This window comes from Haliaeetus albicilla, chromosome Z (genome assembly GCF_947461875.1).
Source record: "Haliaeetus albicilla chromosome Z, bHalAlb1.1, whole genome shotgun sequence".
Lineage (NCBI taxonomy): Eukaryota > Metazoa > Chordata > Aves > Accipitriformes > Accipitridae > Haliaeetus > Haliaeetus albicilla.
In genome coordinates, this window is record NC_091516.1 from 16,344,861 (window position 1) to 16,358,616 (window position 13,756).

Genomic DNA, 13,756 nt, shown 5'->3' on the forward strand with positions numbered 1-13,756 from the left:
ACTGCTGCTATGGCATTGAAGCAATTTCCTCTTTGCCCAAGCCTGCTGTTTTTACTTTTTTTCTGGAAGTGTTAGATCAGATGCCTTTTATTCCATTTTGGGTTTTGGTGTCCTGCTACAGGTAATGCATTCAGAAATTATTGCATAGCTTATTGAACAACTGAACATGATATTGAGGGCAGAGTAGCCATTATGCAGATTGCTATTAAGGAAGCAGAAGCATCTGTTTGAACTATACAGAGGCCTAGTTTTCAGGTGTCTCCTTTGGGACTTCTGTCCTACAATATCAGCCCTCCTCATTTGACTCTGTAGTTCTTAAGAAACACCTCTGAACATTATTTTCTTTATTTGCTCTTATGGGATTGTTCAGAATAGTATAATTTGTATCTTGGCTTTGTTTAAACAGCAGGCCATCTGTTGGGATACTCTCTGCGTGCTTTAATTAGAACTCCTTTTTGCAGGACAAAAGCTGAGCTAGATCAAGAAGCTCTGATCAGTGGAAACCTGGCAACTGAAGCTAACCTGATCATTCTTGATATGCAGGAGAACATCATCCAGGTGGGAAATGGCAGAGTTGACTTGGTATCAATCCCTGCTCCCTCAGAAGCCAGTGGAAGCAAGATTCATTTCTCCTTTTGTTTCTTAGGCAGTGCAAAATGTTTTCATTAAAGATGTTCTGTAAACTTGTATAATCTTGAAGGGGGAAAAAAAAAAAAGATGAAGAAGAATGAATCCAAAGATGAAATTTCTGCCTGCTTTACACTGTTGCCACAAGCCCCTTCTACTGTAGGGCATTACACTACTGTGAATGAAAGAGAAATCTACCACCTTGTTGTCTTCAGTAGATGTTGTTGAAAGCTGTTTCCACTGTCTTACTGTGATCCTGGAGTTCAGAGAGGATGAGGGAAGAAAAAACTTCATTTATGCTAGGAATATATCTGAAGATATTAGTAATTTGGAACTGGACTGCTGGGTGGCCTTTGCTCATACTTGCATGTATGATCCTGTGAGACAAAAGGATTTAACCTTGATTCCGACAGAGTGCTCAGTGTGGGAAAGTATCTTTCACCTGCATGGAGGCCTTCTGAAAAGAGATATGCCACCTAGAGCAATGTCATGTGCAGAATTTACTTAATTTCTAGGAATCAGATGCAGTAAAATTTCACAGGTCCTTTGACAGCAGTGGAACCATGATAGTTGACTCTGCTTAGACATGGTCTCCTGGTTTAGGAGAGATACTCCAAATTCATGGCTATGGGAATACTACTGTTAGAGCAACATTCATATTCATAGATAGTGAGGAGAAAACTTCGTTCTTGAAAACCTGTTAGTGGAAAAGCATTTCGGTACCAGACTCTTGTAGTACTGGGCATCACTTTTGCATGACATCACTCATAGCACCTAGTCTCCCCCCTATTTGGGTTGAGGGTTTGATCAGAGCATACCAGTATGCCTATTTAGCCTATATGCCCAGGAAATGAGAGCATGAGGAGACAAGGGGAAGGATAGTGCTTGCCCACCACAGGATCACTTCCTGATCCAAGGTACATGAAAGATTGGACAGAAGGTTGGCAGAGCTTCAAGAGTCACTGCAGAAGCTGGTTGAGCTTGAAAATGCATTGGAGGGTCCATGGATATTGAGAAATGTTTGGGATATTTCCCCTCTGTCTTCTTAATCACTACAAAAGTGTTTTGAAATTCCTCTGAAGCAGATGTTAACAAATGAAAAAACTCCAATGTCTAAACTCCTGGATGTGTCTCATGGACAGGGGTTCTTAAGTGCCAGTTCATTGCTGAATTACCTCATGCAGTTATTGTTGTTTATCTCCTCCATGTGTAGGCAAGCTTTGCAGCAGAGTGCAGAGACAATCTTTTGGGAGGAGTTTTGAAGGTCCTGGTAAATTCTCTTGGCTGTGATCAGAGCACCACTTACCTGACTCATTGCTTTGCTACACTCAGAGCGCTCATTGCTAAGGTATGCTCTTGACAGACTTCTGTTTTCATGCTTCCAATCAAGTTATTTTATCAGAGCAACATTTCTAGAGCAGAGCTGTGTGCATTCACTTACCACTTTCCCTTCGGCATTTGTTAAATATGTTTTGCATATGTAAATACAAATGCCTATCTATAGGGTTGTTAAGGGACTTCCACCTGTTGTAAGGTTATTTCATTGACCACACAAGATGGAATAACTGAATATGAATCGTCTTGCGGTGTTAGCAGTCTACTCTTAAATATGGAAGTTTACTAATAAAAAGGTAAAAAGTCCACCCATTATATTTCAAATACATTCTGATTTTAAATAGGAATCTTAATGCCAGGGATTGCACAGATTCCATAAAGTCAAATTTAAATTATTATATCATCAGGACTAGTTTCCAAGCAGTTGCACAACAGAGAAATCAAAGCTAACCCATCAGAGTTCAGGGGGATCATTCTAGGTTTCTGCTTCTAAGAGAAGTTCCAAAATTCTAAGTAGATTCTAAGATATTGACAGATTTCATCTTCATTCTGCCTGAAAACTCAGCCTAATCTCTCTTTCATTTCTGTACCTCTGATTAAAAAACAAAATTCAAAATTGTTGTGGTTTAACCCCAGCAGCAACTAAGCACCACGCAGCCGCTCGCTCACTCACTCCCCCCCATCCAGTGGGATGGGGGAGAAAATTGGGAAAAACAAGTAAAACTCGTGGGTTGAGATAAGAACGGTTTAATAGAACAGAAAAGAAGAAACTAATAATGATAATGATAACACTAATAAAATGACATCAGTAGTAATAAAAGGATTGGAATGTACAAATGATGCGCGGGGCAATTGCTCACCACCTGCCGATCGACACCCAGCTAGTCCCTGAGCGGCGATTCCCTGCCCCCACTTCCCAGTTCGTATACTAGATGGGACATCCCATGGTATGGAATACACCTTTGGCCAGTTTGGGTCAGATGCCCTGGCTGTGTCCTGTGCCAACTTCTTGTGCCCCTCCAGCTTTCTCGCTGGCTGGGCATGAGAAGCTGAAAAATCCGTGACTATAGTCTAAACACTACTGAGCAACAACTGAAAACATCAGCGTTATCAACATTCTTCGCATACTGAACTCAAAACATAGCACCGTACCAGCTACTAGGAAGACAGTTAACTCTATCCCAGCTGAAACCAGGACAAAAATGTATATGAGGACAGAATTTGACCCAACATTTTTATAAAATGGGTCATAATTGTTTAGGTGCTTCATGAGGACTCTCTAAAATCTGTTTAAGATTCATTCTCCTACAATGAAAAGCAGTTCCACAAAGGAAAAATCCATTACATGTTTGGTTTTTGTTTTTGTTTTTTTTCCCTAAACTATTCTAAAATGCAAATAACGAACAGGATACTCCTGTCCAATTAATGCCTGTCTGCTGTTAAATGCAGATTGGCTGACAAAGCCTAATTACTGGGTAGATTTCTGAGTAGTTATGAAACTCGTAATTACATTTTCATTGTACTTTATCTTTGAAAGCTAACTTCCAATTACAATAATGAATTTTGTGAAGCAATTGTTCTTCTTATTGAAATAGATCTTCTAGTTAAGCTGACTCAGTTCTGTATTTTATGAAGCAATCATTCCAATTATTTCTATTACACTGTAGGTATATACATGTTATTTTACAAATAAAAATGATAGAACCCTGTGCCAGCAGACTTGTAATATAAATTAGACATAAAACAGTGAGATAATGAAGTGAAGAAAGGTTGAGAACTGGCAAATGGGCCTGCAAATGAGAAATAACATCCTGTGTTCTGCTCACACGCCTTTATCAGCCAGTCCTATGTAAGTACATACAGTACTGGTGCATCTGTGCTGTCTACGGTGAGAGTTTCTTAGCACAGAAACCCTGGGTTTATTGTCTGCTGGGTGCATTGTGGAGATACTGTAAAGGAGGGTCTGGCATGAAAGCTGGGCAATGGAAGTTTTGTGGAAGGGTTGGGCATTGATGCAAAAAGCTACTAATTGTTCCTTATGCTTAAGGAAGTATTTGCATGTTTCATCAACCATGATATATTCTGAAATTAGCAGCTGTCCATGATTCTAAGAATTTTGCAATATCTGAGGTTTTCAAAAGCTTCTGGAGCCATGGGACTCCGAGGATTTTTTTTTTATTCTTTCTCTTTCTGCCACTCTTTTCAAAACACAAAGACGTATTTTCAAACCCTTCTTCCTGTAGGAAGACTTGAAAATGGAACCTATTGTGTCACAGGAATCAGAAGTCCAAATAAAAAGATGTATAAAATGTGCTTTCTGCAAACTTTGGTCTTTGTATGAATCCTGTGATTTTTGTGCACTAAGCTAATGATGTTTTAATGGCCAGAAACAAGAGCAATGAATGTTTTCTTCTCTATCTCCCTTAGTTTGGAGATTTCCTGTTTGAAGAGGAGGTCGAACAGTGTGCTGACCTGTGTCAAAGAGTTCTCCATCACTGCAGCAGCAGCATAGATATTACACGGTCTCAAGCCTGTGCCACTCTTTATCTCCTCATGAGATACAGCTTCAGCTCTACCAGTGTAAGTTTCTGAGAACAGCACTAGGTTTTGTGATCGATTGAAACTGAAACTGAAGTTGTAATAGCAAATGCAACGCATCTGCAGATAATCATATGTTATGCTGTTCCACACATTTGAGCCAGAAGAAGTGCTAGAAGTGTAGAGGGAAAGTAGTTTTAATTATTGTTCATTATTTTGTTGAGGAAAATGTGACCTTTTTCTGCAACATCTGTAAATGTATCTTCAAATGGAACAGCATTAGGCCTCTGATGGCAAGGACTACACAATGTATAAGCAATACTCTTCTTTTTGTCATGGTTTGGATTTTTTTTTTCCCCTCCTGTGTCAAAACTACTTAATCTTAGACTAGTTATATTCTAATGCCATTACAACCTCAGTAGAACTACTGTATGCTTGTATTAATGGGAATTCTCTGCTAGCCCCTTAGTCTCAGGACTAGGCTCTGATTGTTACCACACATATGGAGCAAAATACATATGTTATGCATGTAGGTTCACAATGTCCTAGCACAAAAGGACATGTATTTGCATTTTGAATGGCGTCTGATCTTGCACAGCATTTTCTTCCCTAGTTCTTACTTTAAAAGCCTTGAATAGGTAAAAAGCATTGGCTCTGGAGGACGAAAATGTGCCTCTGATACACCATGATCAGCAAGGCATAGTGCATCACCAGGTGAAGCCCTCAGAGGGCTTCTGCTTCCCAGACTTGTTTCCAGAATGTTTTCCCAGTCCTGCTTCCTCTCCTTCTTCTCTGTGGGTGGCCTGATCCACACACCCGTTGGCCTGTGCAGAGGGGGAAAGAGGTGCTTCTGACTTCCCCTTGTCTCAAGCAACCATATGTATTCCAAGGAATATTCTCGCCCCAAAGTACAGACATATCAGAATTAGGGAACTTTGGCTTAACCAGGTAAAACAGGACTGGCTTTGATACACCAGAGGCCACTCGTGTGAGCAGTGAATTTAATTCACTCGGTGTGGGCAGGAAAAAGAGGGTTTGGTTTACACAGTAGACAGAGATACATGAACTGAAATGCATGATGCAGTGCAGCCATCATTCTTTCATGATTTTGTTTTTTCTTCTGAAAGAATTTTGCAAGAGTGAAGATGCAGGTGACCATGTCACTGGCCTCTCTGGTTGGAAAATCACCTGAGTTTAATGAAGAATTCCTTCGACGGTCCTTACGAACCATCCTAGCCTATGCAGAGGAAGATGCGGATATGCAGGCAACTCCATTTCCCATTCAGGTCAAATCTTTTATGACATCTGTGGCTTTTATCAGGAGCTTTCACATAGGAATGTGCTTGGAGCAAGTCCTAGATCTTGGTCTGCCAAAGCAATGAAAATAAGGATGCAGGTGTTATTGCATGAGTTTATTTCTAACACAACAATAAGCAGGGAAGAAGCGGAGGACATAATTCCATAGAATAAACTCTTACAAAGTTCCACTGAAATCATATTACAGGAGAACATCTCTTAGCTTTGTGTACAACTTTCTTCTAGACCCCAGCAGGAGCTGTACCCTGTAAGAGTTTCCCAAGATGGAATTTGATTCATTATGTTTTCAGACAAGTAGCATCATTCAAACTTCTCTCCCTTTGTCAATTCATAAGGTGGCAGCAGCAATAATGAAAAACATTTCAGACAACTGTCAGATGCTTTGCTAAAATTCTTACAGTAACTCAGCTTGTGCTTAAGACTTATAAAAACATCTGCTTTGTTATCAGATCATGTATTAACTGTAGCTGAATTCCACTAGCACATAGGTTTGATTTTTTTTTTCATTTGGAAATAAACAGATCAAAGGATTCCAGCTCATTTCGATTAATTAAAATGTGTGTATAAGATTTGCTATGTCAGCAGTCTTCTCTGCATTGAATAGAGTTGGAAAAACATATCTTGTAGCAATTCCACATCCTGACATTTCCTTGGGTAAGAGGGAGGGACTAAGACATCATCTGGTGCAGATGCTGTTATTTTTCTAGAAGGGGGAAAATAAACACCTGAGAAATGCATGTTGATCTTTGTATTACTGCAGGTAGAGGAGCTGCTGTGTAATCTGAACAGCATCCTGTCAGATACAGTGAAAATGAGGGAATTTCAGGAAGATCCAGAGATGCTCATGGATCTCATGTACAGGTGAATCCATTTAGAATTGCTACTGAGGAGATTCTACAGTGAGGTGAGCACAAGAACTGTGCATTTTAGGGACAAGCTGTGGACAAACCCTATAGCTGTTCTGTTTGTGTAAATTCCAGCTTTAGTACAGCTGAGATCTGTCACAGGGGCCACAGGCTGCGGGAGTGAGCATGTTGCAGTAGAGCCTTTGGGAGGTGGGCATAGACTTGGGCAAGGGTGGGGGTCAGGGACTGATGAACACTGAAGAGTCTTGGGTTCAGCAGTTTTACTCTCCTCATAGCCCCTGTGTGTCCTGCCTAACCATTTATTTTGCCCTGTGCTTAGTGAATCGTACAGAATAAAGATAGAGATGTCTCCTTCCATTCAACCCAGGTGGAGAATTATAAACGATCTTCTGTTATTTTAGAGGAAGTGATCATTCACACCTCCTTTCTGCCCTGTGTTGTTAGAATTGCCAAAGGATACCAGACATCGCCTGACTTGAGGCTGACTTGGCTGCAGAACATGGCAGAGAAGCACACCAAGAGGAAGTGCTATACAGAAGCAGCCATGTGTCTGGTCCATGCTGCAGCGCTTGTGGCAGAGTACCTCAGCATGCTTGAAGATCGAAACTATCTCCCAGTGGGCAGTGTCAGCTTTCAGGTAAGAAAAGGCTCCCAAGCTCTGACAGCATAAGGCTAGGATGGCCTGTTCTGGTGTGTGAATTCCTTCTTGTGTTAAGCAGAGTAGAAATGCATGTATGGGAAGGAAAAGTTATGATGGCAGAGTATCCATAACCACTCTTGGTAGGTTGTTCTGATGATTTATACTTACTGATGAAAACTGGTACTTTAGTATCTGGCTGTCTCTAGCTTCTGTTTCCAGCAGTTGGATACTGTAATCTCTTGTTTGCTAAGTAGAAGCCCTGTATTATCACATGCTAGGGCTGTTACTTATCAACTGTGACAGATCTTTCTCATAATCTAGGTAATTGGAGCTACTTAGTTGTTTTAGACATGTTCTCCAATCCTTTGACTGTTCTCCAGTTACTAACCAACACCCTTTTGATTGATGAATGACACAATCACCATAGTCTATACGCAGTCACATCAAAGTCAAGTAAGAATGACCATTAAGTTCTTTAAGCCTGGAAAGTGTCTCTCAGTTTCTGTCTCCAAAGGCTCCACTTGTTCGTTTGATGTTGAGCTCTTTAACTCCATAACACAATGATCTTTTCCAGAGAGTTTTCTTAGATTTTGTTTTTCACCCTTCTTTTCTACATCACCTAAATGAAAGCATAACTCTTTGTTGTTAGAGTTAGTTAGACATTTTGAAATGCAGGTATTCATAGGTAGTTTATCAGATTATGCAGTTTTGGTTACCCATACCTGAACTGACTTCATGTGCAAATTCAGTGATGTTACTACTTTTTTTCAGACATTATTAAAAATAGAAATGGCAGAACCCTTAAAATATTCCCATGTGTTGATGATGCCCCCTTTATCATTATTCTCTAAGACCAGTGAAGACCAGTGTTCATTTACAGAGTGTTTGCTGCAATGATTATAAATCATTCCAACTAATTAGTGGAAATGTGTTGGAGAATCAACTCAGATGTTTTATAAACATCTACTGTTTGGGCATTATTACCCTTATGAGATTGTAATCTCTTTAAAAGTTTCAGGTTTCTATAGTCTGGTGTGGATTCAGTTTAATTACAATACCTTTTATTTTTTTCTTTAGTAACATTTTGTATCAATATTTCCACCACTTTGTCCTGGATGCAGACTGATAAACCTACCACTATCTGCTCATCTTTTAAAAAAATGTGGTCCCCAAAGCATATTTCCTCCTCTGGAACTTCCCCAGTTTTTTAAAACATACGGCAACTCAGTATTCGCTGCCTGAATACCCTTCCGCTTAGCTCTTTTAAACTGTTGAGAAGCACATTCTACGGTCCAGGTGATTTTGAAATGGTTAACACTAGTAGTTGGTACATTCATCATCCCTTGATATAACCATACCACCTGTGGTTTTTTTCCCTTCAGAATAGTAAATAACCATGCCACCTGGGTTTTTTTTTCCCTTCAGAATAGTATATGTGACCATGATTGAACCACTTGCCATTTTGCATTGAATTTAGTATGTTGGGTGTTAGTATTTGCAATTCCACCTTAGCAATGAGGTGACGGACTAGTGTTATTCTTAAATTCCTTTACTCTTAAGATAGCTGTATATACTCTTTTTACTGGCTACACTTCTGGCCAGAGATGTATACTTCTGACATTTTGCATCCCTTGTCAGCTTTGTGTACTTCCTAACTTCTAACTTCCATTCATTACTTCTATTTTCTTCTTTTCTCCCTACTTGTTACATACTATCATCGTTTAGATATAGGTGAAATCTGCATTCCCTTCCCAATGTCATCTGCTCCCAGGCTGCCTTGAATGCTTGTAATCTCACATGCTTGACCCTAATGGAATTCCTCCTTCCATTTTCCCCAGATTATGCACATTGCCATGAATGGGTATGTTTTCAGTTATTTTAGAGAACTGAAGTCTATTCTACAAGGCTCTAGGCAAGCAAAAACTTAGAAGTTTAAAAGCAACAAATTAATCATTCTCATCAAAATGCTTGTGTAAATACATGTTTGCCAAAGAAACAGCTGCTCCATAGGAGAGAGGTAATAAAGTGCCTTAATGACCAGAAACCCAATTACACAATTCTTCATCTGACAGCATAATTCTGAATTTCAGTTTGCTCAATAACAATAATTAACTATAATAACACTTTGCATTTTTTGCAAAGCCTTTCAAGAGAAGAGCTTGCATTCTTTACTAACAGGTTTGTGTTTTGTAGAACCTGTGAAGATCTTGTTCAGATGACCTTGTTAAAAGAGAGATACACTACTCAGACTGTCTCAGCTTTACCTGGAGTTCCAGATCTCATTCAGTGACTCTTTCTGTGTCCATTTCTTCATTTAGCTCACATACGAAATTAACTAATATTGGTGATACACATTTAGTTGCGGAATTGAGGGTGGTGATAACATGTATCAAAAAGATTATTCTGGATGTGCAGAAGAGTTATCTCGTTTTTACAGATGAGTAAAATGAGGCAGCAAAGGATTAAATCAGTTGACCTAGGTCTTCTGCAGTGACTCTCTTAGCATCCAGAAAACTGATTCTCAGTAGAGAAACACTTTTCCTTATACTGTGCCAGACAAAACTGCGTATACTTCCCTCTGTGCAATCAAAACTATCCCTTGGAATCAGAATGGGATCACTTTCAGTGAAATTCCCTTTGAGCTTAATTTGTGTTTAGACTAAATCCCCTTTGCAAGTGGTAAGGGAGACTTGGAGAGAATGTGAATTGCATATGGACTGACTTTAAAGCCACTTTGTATTACCACAGACAAGGACTTAGTGTGTATGTTGTCTACCTGCTGAGGCACAGGACTAATTAGCCTGGGTTCAGCAGTAGCCTAATTCAACTGTGCTGTTTTGGGGTTTTAGGTGGCAGGGTACCCTAGCCATATCTAACATGGTGATAACGGCTGGGGATCACACTAAAGTTCCTTGAGTTCACATGAGTGTTTCTTTTCCTTAAAGAAAACTAGGCTTGTGAGGTCCAAATAATTGCTGATGATATATGTGGTAACTTACTTATTGTCTTTATTATACAAGGGACATATTAAATTCTGCAATATGAAAGGTAGATCAAGACAGAAGGTGGGTAAGGCATGTCCACTTTGCAAAAGATCATGCAAGCACCAGAGGTATGTCATGACGGCTCTCTCCTACTAGAGTGCATGGACTATAAAACATGCAAATACATGCCTGACATTAGTTATTACAGGTTTAAAGGCAAAGAAGAGATAATTGGTGTCTGTGACTTTCTTGGTTACTTTCATAAATAAATCACTCCTCTGCAGTCTTTTCCCTTTACTACAAGAAAAAAAGAAAAAGCCACCAAAGGCCACGTGCCATTTTGTGAAAACAGTCCTTAATGGCTGCTGTTACAGAAAGGGAAAACCCCCTGCAGCATGGGTTGTATGAGTTGCCCTAGCTATATGCCAGGCAGGCTAAGTCTGGTTGAATTCACTGTCTTCAATGAGACTGGTAAGTAGAAAGTGGCATGGGTGTGCTAAAACGTGCTGCAGTTTTCCCTCTGGCTGAAATACAGGCATATTCTCAACTCCTGCAAACGCTGTCCTGAGCTTTGTGCTGACCTTGCCAGTGAGGTGATGTGATGTGCAGACTAGGTACTGTGATGGCAGCATGGCTGGAGTAAATTTCACCTATGGAGAAATAAATACATCTACAGAACCCAGTGGGGAAAGTCCCATGTTGCTAGTGATGTGTGGTGCCAATTCTTTATCTGAAATCTGATCAATAGTAACAGCCCTCAGTGTCTCTGCCATTTTATAAAGATGTCTTTAAGGACTTGGCTAGCTAGCCAGCTGGCATCTATCCTGCGCTCAGACAGATTGTCATTCCCAGTTTCTGCAGAAGTGAGACACTATGACACTAATTTAACTCCTTTTAATTACTAACAAATCGAAGCTTAGCATTTCTACTGCTGTTGAAAGTTACATATGATTGTTCCATACTGTAGGTACACATATTTTAATGTTCATTTACATGTATTTCTATGTATTACAAAATTTTTTATGTTGACTCTACCCAGTATCATTTATTCAAAGGGATCCTGAAGAACTGTAGACATGTTATTTCATGGTCTAGAATCTCAAAGAGTGACTGACATTGTGTGCTTTATCTAGTTTTATTTAAACACACAGTAAGATCAATAAGTTTAACAAGAAACCAAGTAAATTCCGCAGGATCAAGGTGTAATACGGCAGAGGCTGAAACAAGAAGCAGAATTCAATTATTGCAGTTTTTCTAGCAATATTGTCTATGTCCTACTTCTCCTCTGCTTGCAGAAGTCAAATCAACAACTTGAAAGTTCAGCTTCTTCAAGCAGGTGGCAGGAGGTCTGGGGTGCAGCTTGGAATTTCCCATCCCCAGGCACCAGCAGCGGGAAGGGCACATTGGTTGTAGCCCCTGTGGCCTGGGAGATTGAGCTCATTGCAGCACCATAGAAATGCAGCCAGCGGGGCAGGGGACAGTTTGTGACCTACAGGAGTCTGCCTTTTAAACCTGAGGCAAGAAAGAAAGTTTAGGATTCTTGTAGTGAAAATCCTGGCCTGCCATCTGCGGAGATTTATGATGTTATGTTCGCTTCTAAATGGAATTTAACTGTGTATCCCCTGGCTGCAGTTCTATAATTTCATTCTTTTTCCTGTCATGTAAATATGTTGAAACTGTTTCTGCCTCGATCTTTATGATAGACTATTCATCTAGGTTTCTGATTTCTCTGCTCTGATGTATTTTAGAACATTTCGTCCAATGTGCTGGAGGAATCTGCTGTTTCAGATGATGTTTTGTCTCCAGATGAAGATGGTATATGTTCTGGGAGGTATTTCTCAGAAAGTGGCCTGGTAGGGCTGCTGGAACAAGCAGCAGAGCTCTTCAGCACGGTGAGCCAGGGCCAAAAAACATGGGGACATGGAGTGGGGCTATCATTTGGGACAGATCCATAGCTTATTTTCCTGCACAATTAGCCTTACTGCTAAACCAGGCTCCACAGATCTGCCCCACTGCAAAAAACAAGACACAGAAACACACCTTATGTCTGACCCAGCCCTGCCTCAGCCAGGTTGGCTAAGCTAGGCTTTTCAGGTAGCCTAGCTCAGCTATATATCCACCTCTACTGTGCAGGCTACAGGCAGCATCAGCAGAAAGTGATTGTCCCAAGCATAAACCAAGCCTTTTGGTTGGTGTTTTCATGGAATAATACATTTAAGAAAAAGGTCTTGCTTAAACTGTAGATTTTAGAAAGCATGTGAGAGTTACTCCTGTGCTTTTACACAGCATACAACCACCAGCGTCATAATCTACACTTACCATGTAAAGAGTCATGATGTTAATGCTCAAGTAGCTCATGATATTGCTGTAGTGCTAAAGAGGATATATGATTTAGCATCTCTGAAGATGTAATTTGCGTTCCTTTTGTCCAGATGCAGCTCTGATTGCCCTGAGTTATACATGCTAAACAAATCAATTTCTTTCTGCTGACCTGCATTTCTAACTCTTCTAGCCCCCAGGCAGAAACCACGTGCTTTACACAGGAATTTGGGCTTGAGAGCCCAACAGATCAGAGATCCAAATTAGATCCAGTTTGTTGTTTGCAGCTTAGAACTACCCATTTACTATTACTAGTTTTTAGAAAGCTAAAACTAGCAACGTAGCAGATTAAGATGAGTCCCATAAATCCCCGCTTCAGCCAGGCCATTAATGGAGATTTAGTTTCTTTTCAGAATGCATGAAGACTCATTTCTTTTCTTCTTTTTTCTTTCTTTTTTTTTTTTTCTCCCAAGGGGGGATTGTATGAAACTGTGAACGAGGTGTACAAAATTGTCATTCCCATACTGGAAGCGCATAGAGACTTCAGGAAGCTTACCTTGACACACAGCAAGCTACAGAAGGCCTTTGACAGCATTATTAATAAGGTACTTGTGAGGCAAGGCACCGCTAGTAAGACACATTGCTGGGTTGCACTGTTTGTTTAGGACTGGTGATAATAAAACTGTTCATGTGAAATAGATCCATTTCCTTTTTCTAACAAAAGCTTCCATCTGCTTTGGCCTACCTACAAAGGGTAGTCTACAGTGAAAAGAGGCTCTGTCCTCTTCTGTAGGAAAAAGCAGAGATGAATATAAAACTGGTTTAGAGTTACAGAAGAATAGCTGAACAGGTCAAACTTAGAATAAGAACGTGCGTGACTCCACTTGGCCACATCTATTTAAGAAAAATAACTTTATTGTCAATTAACTAGTGTTGTCAGTTATAAAACAGAAGAAATGCAAAAGCCTGCCTAAATTCTCAGCACTCATACTGCCCCTTTCCTTATCTTTCTTCAGAAGAATCTTATTGCTGAGTCTAGTCAGTTTCAAATTCTTACCAATTTTCATTGCAAATTTTTTATTTTGTTAATGTGTATCCAATGGAATTAAAAAAAAATGTTATTATGTTTT

The 13,756-nt window shown here is 39.9% G+C and overlaps 1 protein-coding gene across 1 annotated transcript in view; it reads left to right on the forward strand.

Moving 5' to 3' along the window:
- The window catches only part of DOCK8 (dedicator of cytokinesis 8), a 95,897-nt gene that overhangs the window by 74,511 nt on the left and 7,630 nt on the right, over positions 1–13,756 (forward strand). The window contains exons 34-41 of the mRNA XM_069776337.1: positions 462–558; positions 1,841–1,975; positions 4,390–4,542; positions 5,628–5,786; positions 6,578–6,678; positions 7,128–7,320; positions 12,056–12,199; positions 13,100–13,231. Of these exons, the coding sequence (XP_069632438.1) occupies positions 462–558; positions 1,841–1,975; positions 4,390–4,542; positions 5,628–5,786; positions 6,578–6,678; positions 7,128–7,320; positions 12,056–12,199; positions 13,100–13,231 (1,114 nt within the window). The remainder of the gene's footprint in view (positions 1–461; positions 559–1,840; positions 1,976–4,389; positions 4,543–5,627; positions 5,787–6,577; positions 6,679–7,127; positions 7,321–12,055; positions 12,200–13,099; positions 13,232–13,756) is intronic.